Genomic DNA, 21,213 nt, shown 5'->3' on the forward strand with positions numbered 1-21,213 from the left:
GATGGAAAGAAATCGTAGAAGAAAAAGATTATTTCACTAAATTGTTGTAGTCGCACGATGTGAAGAAATGATGAGAATCTCATTAGGCTCGTTCGATAGTTTCCTGGACGATTGAAGGGGGAAAAATGAAAAAATACGAAAATCTTGATTAAGGAAAAACCATCAGCCCGTTTTTTGCATTTTTATTTAAACCATATTCGAGCGACGAAAAAATGTTTGTTTCTGTAACAAATTTTTAGTCGAAAGAGAAATAAATTAATGAGAAAAAATAAATAATTCATGGTAAATAGCTTGGAGCAGCATTTGAAATGATTTTCTTTGAATTATGTTTTTCTGCAGTTATTTTAAAATGTTTTGAGACTGAAATAAAGTTGCTCCAATTACCTATTGTAAAATCGATGACTCAACACCGGTACATGGAAATCAAGAAAGTTCGTACGAATTCAATATCGAATTGAATGGCAGAATCGCCGAATTAGTGACTCAAAGTTCCAATACAACTGAGGAGACAAACGAAGAATATTTAAAACAAATTTTAAGAAGGAACTATGAACGTTGTCATAAATAAATGCAAGACGAAGCAAATATTCGTGAATATCGTGAAGCATAAGTACGCCTTTAACGCCCCTTTGAAAAGACAGTATAAAAGTCGATAAGTGGGTCAGTCATTTTTAAGAAATTACCACATGAAAAAAAATCATATTTGACAGCGTTGACCAAGTTTTATCGTTTGTACGATTGTTTCAAACTAGCATTAGAAATTTTAATCAGGAATATTTCGCGATATTTAGTGGTGAAACAGTCGGGTTGGTATCCGATCGAGAATGGCATACTCCACATTCGACATTTCCTCGTCAGGATGAGCAACGTCAGGAATTTCACGCGGCATTTCTAGGCCTACTGCGCCTTGACTTTCCTCCGTTTCAACTCCATCGATGTTGTCGTCCTCCGGAGAGCCCTAGAATGTGAAATTTCAAATATTCGATATGATTGTGTCATCGAATCGAGAAGGAAACTCAAATATGAAATATTAGAAAAGTGAAATGATATTGAAGAATTTTCGAAATATAAGAAAATCGTAATAACATATTAAACAGAAAAAATGATTGCAACCTAATTAATTTTTAACCAATAAATTTGAACGAATAACAAATTCTAGATCGAAGGGAAACAGTGAAACGATATAAAAGGCGTGAATGAAAAAAACCATACCTGCTGACTGTTCGAAGCTTCCGGTCTTGATTGATCGGCTTCTGCTAAATCCTCGTTGTAGCCCGGCGTCATAGAAGCCGAAGCTGGCACCGTGTTGACATTTTCAAGAGACAAAACGGCCTGGAAATAATTCAATAATTTGACATGGTTTTAAATCATTGATTTAGTCATCAGCATACGGAATGTGCGTTTGAAAGAAATCGGGATCTTCAAAAATGTGAGGTGACTTTTTTTCTCGTATTATTAGAAAATATTTATCACTCACTTCAAATTCCAAGTGTTCGACCATTTGCGGATGTGACATTTGCTGCATTTGTCCCGAGGGAGGAGAAGGAACATAAATTTCAGGCAGGAGCATGCGATTCGAGGTACTCGAGCTCCTCAACGCGCTCGCTTGTGCCCCAAAGTCAGAATCTTCGTCACTCGATTGACAACTCTCACTTGCCGTGTGATCCGTCACTTCGTTCTGAAAAATTCGAGGATAAATTTCAATATTAATCAAAATTCCATTTATCAATTGCAGAGGGAACATCTGATATTTCATTTTCGAGAGAAGCCTGTCAAGTTTGTTTCTCACCAGTGGATTACTCATCGGTTGACTGTCTTGAAGAGCTCGCAGAGATCTAAGAAGACGAGAACGCAATCTGTGATCGTTGCTGATGGCTTTTATCTCTCTCAGAATAATTACTAAATAGTCCGGTCTTCGGCGATTCTCTACGACCAAAGACTCGAGAATGTCTCGCATTTCTCCACTGCAAAATACACCAATATAATGAAATTTTAAAAAGTAATATAATTCTTGACAAAACGGGGCCAAATGATCGAATAGAAAATTTCGATCCCGAAAAAGCAGTAATTTAAGGAAGTTCACGCGAATCTAATGGAAATCGAAAACTCAACTTTAAGAGTTGAAATTTGGAAATATGCTAGAAATATACAGTGTGCATCTACTCCCAGAATTATTGTAGTTGTTTGGGTTTGTTTGTCGAGAAAACAATTAACAAAAATCACATTTTTTGAAGGGCTATGCACAGGCTTTTATGGCAGGCACACTTCCTGTGCGACGATTTGGACTTCGTGAAATAGAATCCTCCCAACTTAAAGGAGCCAAAATCGAGAATAAGAAAATATAATGTATTTAGATATCAGTGATGTCTTGAAAAAGTCTTGTTACCGGTGAAAATCACTTGGGAATGGAAAAAGAAAAACACATATTTGAGGTCAACGAGTAATAACGACACAAAAGGTGGAAGGTTTGACAACACCATGAGCCAGCTGGTTTAAAATATGGATACGCATCTAAATAGAAAATGGTTGTCGTCACATTTTGCTTGACGATTTTACTACGACGGCATTTTAACCGTTATCATTATATTAAAAATTAATCAATCTCAACAAATAAGTAACACATTATTTTAATAATTGTGAGAATAAATTTTAATCGTTTCTTTGATCATGAAAAGAGTAAAAAAGTTTAGTTGCTTTTTGAATGATAAGTAACGCATGATCTTTCTCAAATAGTTATCAAAGCACGACAGTCAATGATTTCTGTAGGCTCACCTCATGTGACGAAGACAGTCCAAATCATCGTTGTTTTCAACGATCGAATGAAACGACGAGTGATTCTCTTCCCAAAAATTTTCGACCTGTTGTTGCTGCGAGGAAGCCTCGTTCGAGAGAATATTGCTACGTGCGACCGAAGTTTCCCTTTCTTGAGATTGCAAGTTCGATTGTAATTGTAAATTTAACGAGTACTGAGCATCGGCGCTCGAGATTGATTGCAGTGGCAAATTGTCTGCAGCACCGTGTTCGCGATTTCGTTTGTCCCGTCTGAAATGGAATTAAATTAATAGACTAATTAAGGATCAAATTATTTGTCAAGCTGTTTAGCTCAAAAATTAAAAATGCTTACGCGAGTGTGCTGTTGACAGTACTTCCGGTGGCGTTGGTAGAGGCTGTGGAATTCCCGGAAGGGCCAGGAACAGAGTCGACTGCACTTTTCGGATTTCCCGATAAGAGATTTTGCCTTGAATAGCTGAAAAAGTGGAATGCCGAGAAGAACAAAAAGGCAGAAACATTGTTAAAAAATGAAAAGGTTACGAATAGTGTGCGTAAAATCACATCACACGATTTTTGTTTACTAGGAAAAGCATGCGGTTCGAAAAATCGTTGAAACTTCAAACTCTCGAATGAAATTCCCGAAGTTTTAGATCACGGTAAACTACGAGGTTTCGAATTTTTTTTAAATCCAACACGAATTTGGGACCGAATCAGAGTTCGTCACGAATGTTAGCTTAAGCGGAAAAAATAATTAAAAAAAAAAAATAAACACAGAATGACAAAAAAAGCTGTAGGTTGATATTAGTGTGCGAGGAATGGTTGAAAAAATGTACATTTCTAAAGAAAAAAAACTCACTCGATCTCACGAACGCGTGTCTACGTACCTAAAATTTCTACCTACCCGCACGATCACTTTTACTTTTTTGTGCTCACTTTCGAGGCGTACTGCATCAAATTCGTAAACGACTAAATTGGCGTGTGAAAAAATATATCCAAAAAAAGGGCAGAGTTTTCATTTTTCAAAAGCGTGATCGTTTATTGGCTTAGAGCGAGATTTACAATTACGTTGTAATAAGAAAAATCCGAGTTGTTTACCATGAATAATTAAACGAAGTGCAAAATCGCGACCAAGTCGTTACTTTCTAGTGTTTCTTAGTCATTAATTCATCGTTTACATTCGAAAATAAAATAAAGCGCAAAAAATCGACGTATCGAAGTATTTCACCTGATTGAATTTCAATTTTTTTGAAAAGCAAAAGAAATTTATGAAAAATAGAGAGAAAAACAAATATTCTGATTTTTTTTCAGTCGCGGATTCATTATTTTATTTTCGTAAAGAAAAAAAAACGAGGTAAAATTGGATGAGATAAAATTCTCAAGTCGCTACTGATTTTCCTTCGCGAATACCGCATTTCGAAGACAAAAAGAGTTGGGAATAATCGACGAAGAAGAAATGATCTTTCAAATTTTTCAGTCGCGAATCAATTGCGTACTCACTTATAAAATGAGAAGACGATAAAAATCTAACGATCAAAAATCTAATTTTCTTTTTAATTTCATTTTGAATCATCATTTTATTTTCGAAAATCAATAGACGTCAAAAGAATCGACGGAGGGATAACAATCCTGAGTTTCGTTTTTGTTTCGTAGTTACTAATTTATAATCTCTTTTTGGAAGATGAAACAAGCTGCGAAGAGATGACAAAACATTATTTTTCATTCTTCTGTCCCAAACGTATTGTTTCATTTGCGAAAAAAGCACGAAGTAGAAACCGTCAAAGGGATCCTCCATAAATTTTATATTTTCTAGACGCAATATATGGTTTTACCTTCGAAAATTGTCCCAGTAGTTATTGGCTCGATTGCCAGGTGGCACTTGGTTGTTTAATTGTTGATGATGATTTTGTTGTTGTTGTTGTTGTTGCTGTTGTTGTTGTTGCTGCTGCTGTTGAGAACTCGTGGAAGCAACTGGAGGGTTTTGTATTGGTGGGTTCGCGGAATTGGGAAGGGAGACGAGATTAGGCAAGGACGAGCTCGGTGGCAGGGAAGCGTCGAGGGTGCTGCCAAGATGATGAGCCGATCTGCTAAGGTTCGAATAATCCTCTCGGTTTTCCGGTATCTCACCATTCCGATTCATACTCTGACGAAATTGTTGTTGAAGTTGTGTTATAGCATTCCTCATTGACTGTAATTCACGTTGCTGAGCCCATAACAGTTGACAGCATTGTTGCATCGTAGTTCCCATCATTTGTAACTGTTGAGCTTGCGAGCCCATCAAAAGTTGACGATAATATTCCGCACTACCCACCGGACCTAACGAAACACATTCGTGGAACGCAAATTTTCTCACTTCATTATAATTTACATTTTTTCAGTTCGATTGTTTTGGTGATGCTTTTTTTACCCCTTCGAGAGTATTGGACTTTTCCTCTTGTTGCGAAAACGTATTTTTTAAATGCTCCGCTACGTGGAAATACCGAAGTGCAATTATTTTTTCACGGTGACGACATTTTTCTATCTCGCTCTTTTTCTTTTATCCTCTCTTTCTCTCTCCCACTCTCCTTTTTTCTTTTCTTTCTCTGTATCTACGAACCGGAAGTTGAGTTATTTTTCATTACCATTCTGCGGTTGATTCACCATCGGCGCTGCTGGCTCGTTCCACCAATTTGGACCGAAACCATTTTCTACCGCTGCTATCTGCGGCCCGATGTCCAATAAATTCTCCGAAGATGATACTCCGTCCACGCTTGGCTCGTTTGAACCGCCTGTTTAACGCCACATAAATATTATTTTTTATTTATTCAATTTGCAATTTGCTTGCACTCTTTCATTTTTTCGTTCATACGTGGATCGTTGAAATTTTCGTTTAAAATTTATTGACAGCAATTTCAGTTTGTTTCGCGAAAAAATACGCTTGGCTTTGATTTTTGAATCCATTAAAAACAATTTTCTCACTGAGTTTGGTCAAACCTGTTATTTAAAATCAATTACTCAAATTTATATTGTTAACGAGAGTTTATCGGGTTTAATAAAGTATTTTTTCAATTTTTTCGGTTCAGCCAAAGTTTAATGCTCCTTCGTCTTCTATGTTTGATCCACTAGACCGACAAATAGATTTAAATTAAAATGTTCTTTTTCACATACCAGCTACGTTGGGATGTGGCCAAACGTTTGCCGGGGTGCTAGTGTGACTGAGCTGCGAATTCGAATCTCGTCGACTGCTCCAATCTGCCGCTGGCACATCTCTGTTTACACTTGACGAATGACTCTGGTCCTTTTAGGAAAGAAAAGAAAAAAATGAAGTAAAATTTTCTGAAAACTGAGTTTCATCTGTGAACTGTTTTCTCCATAAGTTCGCGCGAGTTGAAATTTATAAAACTCAACAATATCATTTCTCTTGACAGATTTTTTTTAATCATTGAACATTTTTCAATTGTACGAATTTATGAGAACTGAAGATTACAAAAATTTGTTTGAAGTGAGTTTAAAACGTCAGTCACTCTCTTTGGAAAAATATATTGATAAAATGCAACGAATTATTGACGCTGGTTCAAGTTATTTTTTGTGAACAATAAATGAGAATTGAAAAACTCAGAGAGATCATTCAAATTTGATTATACGAAATGCTATTCTTGAATTCCCAATGAACTTTTGCTGCACTCGAAAATAGATTGGAGACCTTTCGCACGAGTTCCTCCATCTGACGTTTCTTCGTTTGTGCCTGTTGAATGTCACCGTTCGTATGATGATTGTTTGCGCTATTATTATTGTTATTATTGTTATTGTTGCTCTGTTTCTTTTCGGTTATGGGAAATCCGCCGATCGAAGACGGCGGCGTTGTACCCGGCAGTAGACTCGAATTTGCGGGTGCATTGTTAACGCACGTTAGACCACTCGCTTGTTTCAAACGTCGTAATTCTGCCCGCGCGGCTTGCAGAAGGCTCGATTGCTCTTTTAATTCACGAGTGACGGCCTGAATAGGGAAAAGTTTGAAATGAAATGAAAAAATAATACTCAGGACGGAGAAAAATTTTGAAAATCGTCACGTAAATGAACCTGAATTTCCTCAACGGTCGGTCTGTCCTTCGAATTCCGAGCTTTCCCTGCTGCCAAGTCGTCGATATCACTTTGGCGATCGAAAGAATTGTACGAAGCTCCAGCTCCAACATCGTCCTCGATGGGTTCGGGGTTTTCCGAAATCGGTGCGTTATTCACGTTCAATTCGTGATCCGGCTCGGCTGTCGAACTCGTTACTTCACGGACCCTCGTGGCTTGTTCCATCAAAGCGTTCAGATGAGCCAGTTGAGCTTTCAGGACCTCGAGTTCGGCGCACTTGTCACGCTCTGCGTTTCGTGAACTTTCTGAACTCTGTCGATCAATCGAAAACAAACAGTCGAATTGAAACAGTTCAATTTTTTTCATGTTATTCTACAAGTTGGAGAAAAAAATGAGTTTTTTTTTTTTTTTTTTTTTTTCATACAAATATCCAATGAACTGAAATACATATTTCTCACCACACTTGTTCGATCCGAAAGTTCAACCGCTTGGAGTTCAACCATCAGTTGATCCATGTGTTTTTTTTTGGACTGAAGATGAGCGAGTTTGCTTCTAAGCATAGCGGTTTCAGCGTCGATTTCTTCGGCCTCAGCTTGAGGCGGCTGAGAGCCACGATTAGGAGTTTCCCACGCGGATGACGAGCTCACTGGGGCGATTGTCAATGGAGTCTGATTTTCTTGTTGCAAAAGAGCCTGTTGAGCTTGTCGAGCTGCATTCAATCGTTCTCGGACTTGCAGCTGCATTCCCACAAGATTCGCTTGATGCTCTTGTAGTTCGGCGAGCTTTCGCTGAGAAGCTTCCATTTTTCGGCGTAACTGAACCTCCAGAGGCTCATTACCGTTTTCTTCGCCATCTTCTTTTCCACTCTCGCTGTTCTAAAGGTCAAAAGTAAAATATCAATCTTTTCTACAATTAATATTAATAGCGAAGCAAAAAGACTGATGATAACGTTGAAAAAGATTATTCTATTTTTAAAACTATTGGAACTATTTTTAGGAGTACAAACACACACACACCCTCCGGTTAGAATTAGTGACGAGAAAACGTTCTTGGGAGCCGAGAACATCGAGAAGCTCGACGAAACGTTTCATTTGATCGGATCTCAGAGGCGGATGGTCACCGGACTAAAAGCATGCTCACATCAATTAAAAACGCTCAAAAACAACATTTACATTTGACCTCAAAGAATTCAGTAAAAACTTGGATCTTTTCAAAATTTGATTGAAGAATTTTCGTTGGGGGATACGAATTTTGGGTTCTGAGCTCGTAACTTCTATGGACAATGACAACATCCCAGTGACAGCTCGTAAACGTATTTGCGGCGGTTTACCAAAATTGTTTACAGCTCACCGATTCGTGACTAGAGCTTGTTCAGGCCTCAAAAACATTGATGAGAGCTCCAAAGTTACAGTCCAATTTTATAAAAACTGTTTGAGGCTTAGAAATAATAGTTGAAAGTTTGAAAGTTGTTTAGAGCTCAAAAATGTTAGTTCAGTTTCAAACAGATTGAAAAATGTTGGTTAGAATTGAAAAGTATCGATGAAAGTTAAAAAAAATGTCTTCACGGTTCAACAAGATTGCTCAGAGCTTAAAAACGAGTGATAAGATGGCAAAATTGTTTTGTAGATTTTAGCTGGTTCTACTTTGATTTTTTTTCCAATATTATTAACCTCATCGGTGATTCCTCTGACATTATAATCTTCCAACAACTTAGCCAATTTGGTTTCACTGTCGCAGAGATCCTCGACCATTCTACTCAACTTTTCAAGTTGCGTACGTGCGCGCTGGAAAATAAAGAAATCAATTTATTTATTAACTTCTATTTCCATAAAATTGTCGAATATATAATTTCGCGTGGATCATAAGTTTTATTCACCGGATCCGAAGATTGGCTCAGAGATTCTATCATCGTCGAAGTCACCCCGATGTAATCACGTATTTGATGTAAACGACTTTCCACTTGGCGTCTATCCGGCTGTTTCCAGAAAAAATTAAACGTCATCGAATTTTATTGAGTTTTCTCAAATTTACATGTTCTCAAGGATTATTTGAAAATTTGTCTACGTTTTGTTTATAGATTTTAATCACAATGTGTGTTTTCAGAAATAATTTTCCATTCATGCATTCGGGAGTTAAAAAATTAATCTTCTGTAACGGAACGTCATTAGGCTTTTGACGAAACGACGAAAAAAAATGACACGCGTCGTTTTCATACTGTGAGAAGAAAATATGAAAAAAAATTAAAAAAAAAAAAATAACGACGAATTACTGTCTTGTACCATTTTGTCGACGTTGGTAGGTTTTGTTCTTTGAAGTTGGGGTGGAGATTGTGTTCTCGAGTCTACGGGTTGAGCCATTTCTTGCCAGTGAGAGCCCTCGTCGCCCGTGAAATTATACTGTCGACCACTGCTATACGAAACTGATGAAACAAATTAGTTTATAAATGAATAAAAGTCGAAAAAAGAAAGGATAAAATTTCTTACAGATCCTGTTACTACAAGTTATTAACAAAAATGAAAATTTTGAAAAAGTATAGTGGAGAAGTGAATTAATCGTATCAAAATGGTATGAAATTAATTAGAAAAATGATATTAATCCACAGACTGAATAAGAAAATTTTATGGAGCGTTGCTAAAATGCTTACCAATATCGGCAAAATCGGGATAGGAAATCGAAGGTGCTGAAGCAGTGGATCTCGCGTTACTGTTTTTCGTGCTTCTAACCGCTTCCCGATCGTTCACAGGCTGCCAATCGAGCTGAAAAACATTCGTTAAAGTTCACTAAAAAAAGTTGGAAAAAACTGAATGATTTTTCATATTAATGCCATGGTACATAGAGCAGGAAAAATGAAAAAAAAAAAACAAAAAAAAAAAAGATTCAATCGTATTGTTTTACGTACAAATGGACGACAGTAGCGCGTGCACACTGATTCTGTGACCAAGAGACTTAGAAGTCTCTGGATATGTATTCTTAGCTAGGAACTCTCTCCCCACTGTTCTAACGACCTATTTATAGATTTTCTCAATCCCCAAAAACCTCCCTCCCAAGACTTTAAAATGCATGTTCGGTTTGTCAAGCAGAAGTATTCCTTTCTAGAACAGCTCGTTATCGAATATCATCTATAAATTTCGTACTTTTTTTATTTACCACAAGTTCTCACTCCGATTGAGCCAAATTTCTTTTCGTTACTTATTTTTTTCAAGAAATACATTTTTTCAGATTAAATTTGTATTTTTAGTTTCCCAAAACAATTGGGTGTTTAATAATTTTTAAATTGTTTATTCTACAGCAATATTTGCAACTCGCTTTCCTTTCTTTCCTTGAACCGAACTTTTGCCAGTGGTTCATTTTTGCTGGTGCTTATGGAATCGATGGAAATGCAGAACTGATACAAATTTTAAGTAACTAGTAATGTATTGGAGGAATTTCTTAGCGTTTATTCTTACAATTTTATTATCCTGTTCGGTTAATTTTTTAGAGTTATAATAATAATGCCATAATAATAATAATAATTTTGCCAAATAGAAATTGAAAATAATTTTTACGTTTTTCATTCAGAAAGTGGCATGAAATATGAATTATATAATAATCTCAACACCACTGCTTTTGGCATGAGAAATTTATTAATCTAGTTAGCTTGCCACATGTAATATCTTTGGATATTTGCCCAGTAGGAAATGTGTTTTCAAATAAGAAATTTTAACACATTTCTTTTCCTTTGGTCACTTTGATTTTTGAACTTTGATTGAGATGTTTTTTTGCAAAGTAATAAATTTTGAAAACTTCCTTCTTTTCAAAAAGTTTTGAAATTTCTTTCCTCTATTTGAATCTTTGATAGGCTTATCGAAAGTATTAATTTTTTTCTTTTCATTTAGCTTTTCTCATTCTTTTTTTGAACGTTTGCAAGACAAAATGGAAAAAAGTAGAACATTTTTCAATTTAATCTTTTTGCTTTCATTATGTTGAGTATATTATCAACGTTTTATTTTATTTCTCTTGGCTTTATATATGCGATGGTAATGAAGAAAACAAAAAAAAATGTTGGAAAGCGCAGAAATTTTTATCCTGTAAGCAGAATCCTTGATTTGAGTGCAGCAAAATTGATAATTGAACTATTGTTTTTCACTGTATCAAGCTTAATTCACCAGCAAAGCAAGAATGGTTGAAGGAAAACTACTAATGATCAATTAAAATATTTTTCATTGTGTTTTGGTAATGCAAGTTTCGAGATCGTTATCCAGATTATAAATCATACATTGATAACATCGTAAAACCAATAACTGCACAAAAACCAAATTTTCACATTGATAAAACGATAAAAAAATTTTTTTTACCAGATTGTTCGGATGTTGAATCCGGCTGTGATAAACTGATCTCGACGCGGCCTGTTGATTGACGCTGGGAGTTTCCCGATTCCTGTTGTTTCTACGATTGCTTTTTGGCAGCGTGCCGGTGTTTCTTGGACCGTCATTTACTCCTGGAGCCATGATTGACTCGCCTATGGAAAAAACGTGGCTGAAAAGGGTCTTTTTACTATGAGAACACGTTTCTTTTTCACAGTTCGACTAGAATAAGCCAAGACAAGTGAAAAATAAAAAATTGGCGGAAATGAATGGAAACTTACGATTGTGAAAAATTCAAACAAAAAACTTACAGAATTATTTTCACCCAGATCGAAGTACCCAAAAAAACACGTCGAAGCGGCCAATTTTCGCTTCGGTGAATCCGCGAATTATCGAACGAACTGTTTAGAATGGTGAGACGGTTCTATAGAGAAACGTCACTCACGAAATCACTTGCGTCAATAAATTTGGCAATTGAAGCTTGAAGAATCGCACGGGCTATAAATAAGTACTGAACATTGACGCATTTTGCATAACGTACATTCAACGCCTCAACTTGTCGGTCGGGTACAGAAGGAAAAAAATATAAGATTTTGACAGTAGGACACACGACACACGCGAATGTTGTAAACGGTGCGGCGGTCGAGCAATCACCAGCGCCATTTTTAAATGTCGTACTTGACATCTGCTCGCGGTTTACCGCGGAATTTCAAAAAGCCGGCTTGAATTATTTCAAGTGAATTTTAAGTCATCATCTCAGCTGAAAAATCCTCGAAATTTCATCCTTTATGTATTTATAATAGCAATAAATCAAGTTGAGAAATATTTTTTATTTCATATGGAATTAAGTTCTTTTTTATAAATACCTTTAATTATTAAGAAAATCGTCCGATTCTATCATCAATTATTAAGTATAATTGTATTTTAATTTAATCATAGAAAATTTGTGAATCGGGCTTCGAGAAATATAAAATTCCGTACAATTTGGCTGATAGCGCTTATTGGATTAAACGTTCAAAAATTCATGATATTATTTTCAAAATAACAAAACAAATTGGCTCATTTCACATGGATTTTTATTGATTGTTTTAATCTTTCCGACAAGCGTCGATTTTTATCCGACAAAAGTCCGACAATATCATCGACCATAACCCGACAATACATTTACTTTTTAAATGGTTTTTTTAGCACTTTATAAATATCACTTGGCTGATCTAATTTCGTTATCATACTCTAAAAATAAATCCAAAATCGGCCGGTCAAGTTCGCAGTGGTGAATTGAAAATGAAGGATGTATATGTATAAGATCAATTCCGCAGTACATCTATTTATTTTTTAAGGTTATGTCTTATGTTAAAATGTCGATCAATGGCGAATCATTTCTGTTTGCATTTTATAATTTTTAATAAAAAAACTATGTCATTTTGAATCATAATTTACGATTTTTAATAAAATTAATATCCAATTTGATAACTGTGGTCAAGCACAAGCGAGCCAATCAAATTACATGTTTGAAATTTTTTTTTGGCCGTGCGTTGACAACGACGATTCATGCACTTTTTTTATCATTTTAGTTCGATTTTTTCAACTTATTCCGGTACAAAAATGACACGGATTTAAATGCGGCTTTAATTCTTAAATATTTCTTTTTAACCATCGGCTAAGCACCTTTTTCTTTTTCTCAATTGATGCAAGCGTGATCAACTCTATTAAATATTTCAAATTCATTAAAAATTTGACACCTCGATATTTTTTACATACATCCTTAAAAAATTTTGGCGTGGTTAAAAATTCAGCTGTACAGTGCTGCCACCTAAAGACAACCGAATTTTTAAGTTTGGCTGTGCAAGCAGCACTCGAGAAACTTAATTATTTTCGAGACATTGATTTAATCGAAAACTTGGTTTTTTTATAATTTTGATTCTTAGATTACAATGAAGCTCATAATTTATATTCCCGAGGACATGTCACGGAGGTTCTTAAAATTGCATATGAAAATCCGAATAAAAAGTGAAAGCATTATGCGCTTCAACTGTTCTTCAAAAATTTCCAGATAGAAAATCAAAAGTGACAAAAAAACGCCTGATTCTTTTCGTAATCTCGATGGGCTTCCAAGCAGGATTCGATTTCTGTACAGAGAAATCATTTTAAAAAAACAGTCTAAAAATAAATGCGATTCCGAAACTTTCTCCAAAAATTTCGTCTATTTCTGTCGACACTCGCCATCCCGTGTTTTTTTTTCACACATCCTTTCACTTATTTATTTGCGCCTTCATATGTCCCCAAAATATAACAAGTACAAATAATCTTTGTTATAGCCACCATGAGAAAAAATGTAGTTAATCGCAGTCGTCTTTTGTCATTAAATTAGTCAATTATATTTAGGGAGGGAATGATAATTCATCGCGACCATTCACGTAATGCGGAATGAAAACAAAAAGCATTTAGTCGTATGGATTCTCCCACGCTAAACGAAAATGTCAGTACGCATAAATGATAGGTTTGAAGCTTCATGTTCACGGTTGTTTCCGTGTGTTTAGCGGGACGACACACTAATCAGCAAAGAGACGTGTATAAGTTCTGTTTATACATTGTGTATTGTGGCTGTAGCTGAGTCAAGTGGGTTTGTGTCCCTGAGTCATTTGGTAAGCAGAGTGTCAGATAGAGAGAGAGAGAGAGAGAGAGAGAGAGAGAGAGAGAGCCTATACAGAAGGAACATGCACGATTTGCAGTTGCGACTTCGACTCGGCCGTGTTAAGGTCTCGTACGAGGTTATGTTCACCGAATAATCGGTCCAATGAGATTTCAATTAAAATCAACGTTTGTATTAAAATTCAAGGCCGAGTAAGGATTGACCTTCACCCTGACAAAGCGAAATATATTGAAATAAAAAAACAAAATCGAAATTTCGGAATGACAATAAGACTCGAGCCAAATCAAAGTTTATCCTTACGAATAATGATCCCTAAAAGTTATGTGATTAAAAAGTGCACGAAATAGAGAAAACAAGATTTTGGAAATTGCAGTTTCAACGTTTGGATTGGTATGAATTGAAATTCATTGAGAATTTCTTATTCCGAAATATAAAGAAAGAAAATTAGTTTTTAGGATTTTTTCGTGTGGTACACCTGGCTTCAAAATCCCGATGTTTTATTGTGTTGCCTTTTTTTCGTTACGCTTTTTAGCTTTTAGCCTCGGAAACTCGATTGCTTGGGCAATCGTGGTTTCCGCGATATACATTTATGAGTCAAAAATAATAAATAATACGCAGATGAGACTTTTATAGTTGTACACCTGTTGAGGTGATATCGCGTGCTCGTGCAATTTTCCTTAGACCGCAACTACGCCTGGTTTTTTTTACTTTTTTTTAATTCACCTTGAAACCAGCACCCAAGCTTCGTGTACTATTTTTATAACGTAACCGATATACCCATCTGCATAGAGAGCGAGAGGAAGAGAGAAAAAGAGATTAATGTAATCTGTCGTGAGAACGCTTTAACCATGCACGTAAACAGCAAAACTCTACGATGAAAATGTACAAAATGCTTCGTTATACGAATTAAATTTTTCGATTTTTACAATCTTTTGTTGCATTCTTTTTTGGGCCCTTTCAATTTTGTCCTGATGATCTGTGCTTCGTTTTCAGAATCATTTTTCATACATAATTTGCCGATTAAAATTTTTGTTTCGATTTGAATACGAAATTTTCTGTTATCAGTTAACACAAATGTCGTTTTATCAGTCCGTTATTTTTTGTTTACCATTATAATTTAGCTGATTTTTTTTTAAGGTTATATGGATGGAGTTTTGTTATTTCATTGAATATATTTTTCCCACTTTGTAATTCGTAAAATAGATTCAAATTATTTGGCCCTGACATAAGCAAACTAGATTTATTTGAATTCCACAGTTTCCAATAAATTCTGGTGCATTTGAAAAAAATATTTGATTTTAGGAATAAAATAATGCAAATTTTAATAGTTGACAGTTTTTCCTTGTCTAGTTGTCATTAGAATCAGTTGTATAATTAGAAAAATATACAAAATAAAAGATTTCATCGCACAGTTTTTCTTTACATGTCAAAATGGCAACTTGTTTATTTCATATACTCTGGGAAAATGTAATTTGCTTTCTGAATCACCCTATTATTCCAGTGAAAAATAAAGTTGATATTTTTTGAATCAATAAAAATAAATTTTTCCTGCCGTTTCAGGAGAACTAATGCAGACTGATCTTAAAAATTCATAACCCACGTAAGTTAAATCGTTGCGTAAGAGTAATTAATACATTAGCATAAGAATACAAGTGTGTCCTTGGTGCAAATCTTTTGCTGTGCTAATGATTTGAGTGATAACAATATTTGAATTCAAAATAAAGGAAACTGAGATTATAAATTTGAGAGAATTTTTATTTTTTATTAATTATTCGAGCTAAGTGATGCTGGGTTCTCTTTTGAAATGAAATAACCTCAACTGACATTTAAATATGTAAACAATGATTGTGTAAATTTTTTATAGAAAATATTGTGTTCTACATATGTCCTGTCCTTCATTTCAAAAGTCAAAATGAATCGTTTAGCAGTGGTAATTTATACGAAGTCGTAATTTCCCAAATAATTCTTTTCAAGTAGCAATTTTGTGTTTCTTAAGTAAGCAATATAGCTTTTAATTACACAAAATACAAAAAACTTTTCCACAAGGATCAAAAGACCCTGGTATGAGCAGCGCTTTGTCCATGTATGATGGCTTGGAAAAAGAGCCCAATCCTCAGAATGCGACTTTGGACGCCACAGGAGGAGCAACCAAAAAATTGGCCAGAGGAATTTCTAGAGCCACGGAGAACGCAGCTATCGTCTCTTACGCTCGGTCACAATTGGCATCCAGCAGTTCTGTAGATACTCCAGAATTCACATTCTCACTGCCTGATTTATCCATCTACCCTGGTTTGTTTTACAGATTATGGTATTTTTATTTATTTTTAATTTCACATTGAATTATTGGAATTTTAGTTGTCAATTTGTATTCCCCAGCATGGAAATTAACCAACGCTTTCGATTCCTTTTGCAAAATACCAAAGGAATGAGAAAAATAATGAAAAATTGTGTTAGGTTTATTCTATACTGTCAAGTTGACAAAATACTTTGTTTATTTCGTTTAGATTCTTTTCGTCAGTTTTTGGAGAAGGATCTGATCGAGGGAGGATGTTTAAGTTCTCTAGAAACAGCGGGGAGATTGAATTGGTGGTGTGGAGGAAAAAACAGTGGGACTCGTGTCCTGTGGCCACTGGCGACTCAGGGAGATGGCAATTGTCTGTTGCACGCAGCTTCCTTGGGAATGTGGGGTTTCCATGACCGTCTACTCACACTGAGGGATGCATTGCACAATACTTTGGCACGTGGAGAATTTCGTCTTGCGCTTTTTCGGTAATGGAACTTCTGGAAACATAAACCAAAACGTCCCGATAGCTTTTTTTTCCTTCAAACTCTCTTTGATGATTTGTCTTTACAGGAGATGGAAATGGCGACAAATGGGTTTAAACGCTGCAGCAGGCTTGTCGTACACAGAGGCTGAATGGTTGGATGAGTGGCAATCCATAGTGGACATGGCATCGGCAAATCCACGTAATCAAAATGTCACGTCATATCAGAGTTTAGAAGAAGTCCACGTACTGGCGCTTGCTCACGTTTTACGAAGGCCGATTATTATTATCGCTGAAACAATGTTACGCGATTCCGAAGGTGTTGCACTCGCTCCGATACCTTTCGGTGGTATTTATCTTCCTCTCGAAGTTTCACCCTCGATTTGTCATCGAACTCCCCTTCTGTTGGCTTATCACTCGGCACATTTTTCACCACTCGTTACCGTCGACGGTGGCAACGATTGTGCCGAAAATGGTGGTGAAGGCGTCAGTATTCCCCTCGTTGATCCTGACACCGGACAACTTCTTCCTGTTCTCTTTGCCGTCGATCCTGGACCCGATTGGGACTGGACAGCTTCGCAGGAGCTTCTCGAGTGTCAACAGGATACTGTAAACGTCATTTTCATTTTTTTTTCAATAATTCTCAGTTTTTCTCATTTCCTTCTGGTATTTCGTCTCTTCACGCTTTATCCTATTTTCTGTCTTTTCTTTTATTTGCTAGAAAGGAAAATTATATTTTTCAAAATCATGACTAATGAGTGAAAAATTGTTTCAAACACGTAGAACATTCATTTTGTATCTTTTGATTGACTATCACTTAAAATTCATTTCGATTTTAAAAATCTTGGCCTTTTTTCATAAATTTATTGCATATTTTTTATAACTAAGTAATGATCTCGTGAACTAGGTGATTTAACGTTTTTCAAATTTCATTCAAGGCCTGCACATTTTTACAATTCAAGCCTCAAAATAATCATTTTTGAAATATATTTCGGTTCTTTAAAATTTCGACGTTTTATTTAAAGTACTAGTTTGTTTCTATTCAATAATTATTGCATTATTGGAAACATCTTTGACCGAATTTTGAAAATGCAGTTAATTTTTGGTGTAGTATATTTTGCAATGTATTTTGCTTTTTGAGTTTATTCATCGAGCGTTTATTGAATTTCAGATGCAAATATTGGTTCGGGCATATCTGGATTGCGAGTATCAGATCCTGACGTCAGAGGATCTTGAGAGAATTTCAGACGGCGATGGAACGCTGTTGAACCGACAGAGCAAAGCAGCCAAACAACTGCTTGGCGTAGCGAAACAATTTGGCTCGATCGGTAAATCCGTGAGCAAAAGACTGTGGTCCATGGCCAAAAGACCCAAAAGTCCACCGGCTCTGGCCAATGGACCGAGCGCTGGGGATGGGGTTTTGTGTGTCCGAATGAAAAGTCGACGTCATCAGTACGTCGAGCCAATGTTGCAGAATTATTTGCAGTGTGCTCACTCAAGGTATATTATCTTCCTTGCAATTCAAAAGAATCACGATCGAATTTTTTTCTCTATTATAAACTTTTTCTAGTAACAAAAATGTAATTTTTCTGAGTTTTCTTAAATTGGCTCCAATCAGTATTCCTCCGTTTTTTTGTAGCACCTCTTTATATTTTCTGCTCTTTAATATCGGGTGATAAAATTTTATTGAATAATTATTTCTCTCAATTCCTGAAACATCGTTGTTTCTATGCGTAAAATATTGGAACCAATACTTTTCTGAACTGACCCAGGTATTTGGAAGATCATCGGAACGATGGATTGCGATCCGAAATGAATTATGGTGCAGGAAAATCGAAATTTTACGCAGCTAGTGACAGCGACAGTCATGCGAGTGTGAGCAAACTTCAGCCCAAAAATACGAATAAGGATCGTACACTTTATCTTTCCAAGTAAGAAAAAAGTTTACCATTTCGAAAAGTATCAGGGATGTATTTGAGTGGAAAAAAAAATAACGCATCGTTACTTACAGATCAACGTTTTACAATGACAAAACGACTTCTCAGGAACCAGAAGCTGAGCTCTGGAAAAATTCAGACGTCCTCGATGTGAGTTTTGCGATTTGAAAAACAAGTCCTAACAACTCAGAATTCTGTTGTTTCTTTCTACTCATTTCATTTCTGGGATGCGGTATGAGAAACACTTTCCTTCTGAGAACATTTATTAAAATAGGAAATAATTATTTTAGGGAATCGTTCAAGAGTGTCGCAGTGAGCACTGCCAATTCTTCGGGGCGCCGGAAAACCAGTACTACTGTTCTCAATGTTGGGCTAATCGGAGACAGCGATAATAATTATCCCACTGTCTTCTCATTATTCATAATGAATTAACCAACGATAATAATTCATTATTATAAAAAAATCTTTATTCGACGATTATTTTTTCTAAATTTTTCTTGGCTCTCTTATGACAATAATTCGAATCCAGATGAATGAGAATTGGGTGAAATAGTTTGAGATTCTCTCACGAGCAGTAAAGTCAACCGCTCGAATGGAAGAAAAAGATTCTCTTCTTAAAATACTGAAACGTTTGCATAATTTTTTTAGTATGAAAACATGAATGATATTTATTTACATTTAAGTCTAGATTTCGAATGTTCAGCGACTTTGTTCCTCATAAACAAATGACTTTTGTTACTACATGAAAACATTGAGGAAAAAAGAAGTTTATTTTGAACCATCGGTTTGTTCCGGTCGTAATTCGTCGAGCGAATATAGAAAAAATGCCCTATTCGTGATGGAGGTTCGATCCATTTACTTACGTTTTTCTTTCTTATTTTCGTTCTACGCCTTTGCATTTGATTTTCTTCATACTTATTTATTTAGTTAAGTGATCCTCGAAACTCAACTCGACATTTCCCAACGAATTGAGCCTCTCGCGAATCCACGAATTCTGAATTCCGATCTTCCATGAAGAAGAATTTTGTTGCAGCTCGAAGTGCATTTCTGCCACGTGCAATACGAAATATGGGCCTTTTTTCAGTCGTTTCATTACAGAGTTCTGTGCTTGTATTGAAAAGTTTATTTGAAAGTATGAACAAAAATTGTTCGACATTTTTTTTTTCTTTTTTTTCCGATGTATTCTCATTTTGAATATTCGATTGCTTGCTTGAGGATCACAAATGTAACGAAATTTAAACAAAAATATTTCGCGATTATTTTTCGTCGAAATCGTAATTCCTAAGAGATAAGAGAACGCTTTGTTCATTCAACCGATTTTCCTTCATCGGTATTTTATTTCCAATTGAAATTTCCAAAGGTGGAAGAGAAAAAAAATATTTTTTTAGATCATATAAAAACAAAAGTCAAAATAGATTCATATATATTTCTGAAAGATAATGTATTTTCGCGTTGAATCGCTTTTTTTTCTCTGATAATCATCAAACCGAAGTCCGACATAATGGCGAAAAAACGAATATGAAAGAAGAAAAATAGTAAGAAAAGGTAGAATACATGTTTCGGCGTGTGCCTTGGTCTCGTACGAAAAGTGAAAGAGAAACGAAGTAGGTAAAAATACTCAGAACAACGCAAACCTAGAAAAAAATTCATTGTGACTTCATAATTTCTCACTATACATGCAATCATTCAAAATTCATTTTTTTTTACGAATTGTTTCGATTGCAATTTCGCACTTACTGAGATTAAAAATGGAAATTCCAGCTGCTAATTTTCTGCAGAAAAATTTCGAAAATCAATAATACTTCACCCTCTATTTTTTTCTATCGTTAACATTTATTTGAGCTTGTTTCGATGATGAGCGATAAAAAAATGATACATTGTTACTACCGTATTACGATAGTTCTATTGAGGTTATGTTTTTCAATTACACTTTTCATTGTTACACTCTGATTCGATGATCTAATTCGACAAATAATTATTTGCCTGAGCATTACATTCAATGTGATTACGCTTGCGAATAAAAAATGCAACAAACTGTGTGAAAAATAAAGAAATATTTTTGTAACATCGTTGATTTATTCTTTGTCCTATGAAAAAAATAACATTCCTGGAAATTGATGAAAATTGCTTTAATTGGATTATTTAATTTTCAATACGTAATGAATTTTCAAATAATGCCTTTTATAAAAATAGTTTTCGTTACAAGTACTATACGATTGAGTATTTTAATCATTTTTAGCATTTGGATTGTCGCAGCGTCACAATATAGAAGTGAGATTTCATCTAGTTTCCGTCCGCTCCGTAAAATTGATTCGACATTTGGTATACAGAATCCTAACCTGATGACAGCATTGCAAAAAATATCGAAATGTATGAAAAACGTTTGGTTCAAAGGAACAAAACGTTGTCAAATAAATGCAAAAGTGACGAGTACATCGGATGACGAATGAAAAAAATTCAAAACATAATGGTATGTAAAAAAAATTACGAAACCAACTGTAAATAATTTCAACAAAACAATTAAGAAAAGCTTTTACAAATCATGAAAAAACATTATATTAAAAAAAAAATACAAATCCGTAATTATATTTTAAAGGGAAAAAAAAATCAAATAGAACGTGAGAAATTCATTCCTACTGGAAGCATCCGGAACTTGAGCAAGTTCTAGCTTATCAAAAAAATTACCA

At 35.3% G+C, this 21,213-nt stretch overlaps 2 protein-coding genes across 3 annotated transcripts; one reads left to right on the top strand and one right to left on the bottom strand.

Annotated features, from left to right (window-relative positions):
• Window positions 1-144: 144 nt before the first annotated feature.
• Window positions 145-11,833, bottom strand: cmb (combover). Of its 2 annotated transcripts, XM_043412231.1 has the most exons (19): window positions 11,483-11,833; window positions 11,163-11,326; window positions 9,473-9,584; window positions 9,108-9,247; window positions 8,705-8,803; window positions 8,499-8,612; window positions 7,845-7,952; window positions 7,287-7,703; window positions 6,829-7,140; window positions 6,452-6,745; window positions 5,917-6,046; window positions 5,391-5,537; window positions 4,602-5,085; window positions 3,125-3,247; window positions 2,773-3,042; window positions 1,790-1,964; window positions 1,478-1,678; window positions 1,213-1,332; window positions 145-958 (listed from the first exon to the last, which is right to left on the bottom strand). In XM_043412231.1, the coding sequence occupies exons 2-19, from the start codon at window positions 11,313-11,315 to the stop codon at window positions 788-790; spliced, it is 3,570 nt and encodes a 1,189-aa protein (XP_043268166.1). In that variant the 5' UTR covers window positions 11,316-11,326; window positions 11,483-11,833; the 3' UTR covers window positions 145-787. The 2 variants fall into 2 exon arrangements, with proteins under 2 accessions (XP_043268166.1, XP_043268176.1); XM_043412241.1 differs by lacking the exon at window positions 7,845-7,952.
• A 2,059-nt stretch (window positions 11,834-13,892) lies between these two features.
• LOC122406702 (OTU domain-containing protein 7B-like) lies at window positions 13,893-20,593 on the top strand. Its single transcript, XM_043412328.1, has 9 exons — window positions 13,893-14,214; window positions 15,385-15,424; window positions 15,871-16,113; window positions 16,329-16,593; window positions 16,679-17,198; window positions 17,761-18,089; window positions 18,362-18,520; window positions 18,601-18,676; window positions 18,817-20,593. Exons 3-9 carry the CDS (start codon window positions 15,888-15,890, stop codon window positions 18,916-18,918), a joined length of 1,677 nt encoding a protein of 558 aa, XP_043268263.1. The 5' UTR covers window positions 13,893-14,214; window positions 15,385-15,424; window positions 15,871-15,887; the 3' UTR covers window positions 18,919-20,593.
• Window positions 20,594-21,213: the final 620 nt, after the last annotated feature.

This window comes from Venturia canescens, chromosome 1 (assembly GCF_019457755.1).
Source record: "Venturia canescens isolate UGA chromosome 1, ASM1945775v1, whole genome shotgun sequence".
Lineage (NCBI taxonomy): Eukaryota > Metazoa > Arthropoda > Insecta > Hymenoptera > Ichneumonidae > Venturia > Venturia canescens.

Bases quoted from the DNA above. Each gene is read 5' to 3' on its own strand.
- LOC122406702 (XM_043412328.1), top strand. From the start codon at position 15,888: ATGAGCAGCGCTTTGTCCATGTATGATGGCTTGGAAAAAGAGCCCAAT. The intron at 16,114-16,328 runs GTTTGTTTTACA...TATTTCGTTTAG, and splicing joins TGATTTATCCATCTACCCTG to ATTCTTTTCGTCAGTTTTTG. The intron at 16,594-16,678 runs GTAATGGAACTT...TTGTCTTTACAG, and splicing joins TTTCGTCTTGCGCTTTTTCG to GAGATGGAAATGGCGACAAA.
- cmb (XM_043412231.1), bottom strand. From the start codon at position 11,315: ATGGCTCCAGGAGTAAATGACGGTCCAAGAAACACCGGCACGCTGCCA. The intron at 5,538-5,916 runs GTATGTGAAAAA...GGCGTTAAACAG, and splicing joins GCCACATCCCAACGTAGCTG to GCGGTTCAAACGAGCCAAGC. The intron at 1,679-1,789 runs GTGAGAAACAAA...CGAATTTTTCAG, and splicing joins AACCGATGAGTAATCCACTG to AACGAAGTGACGGATCACAC.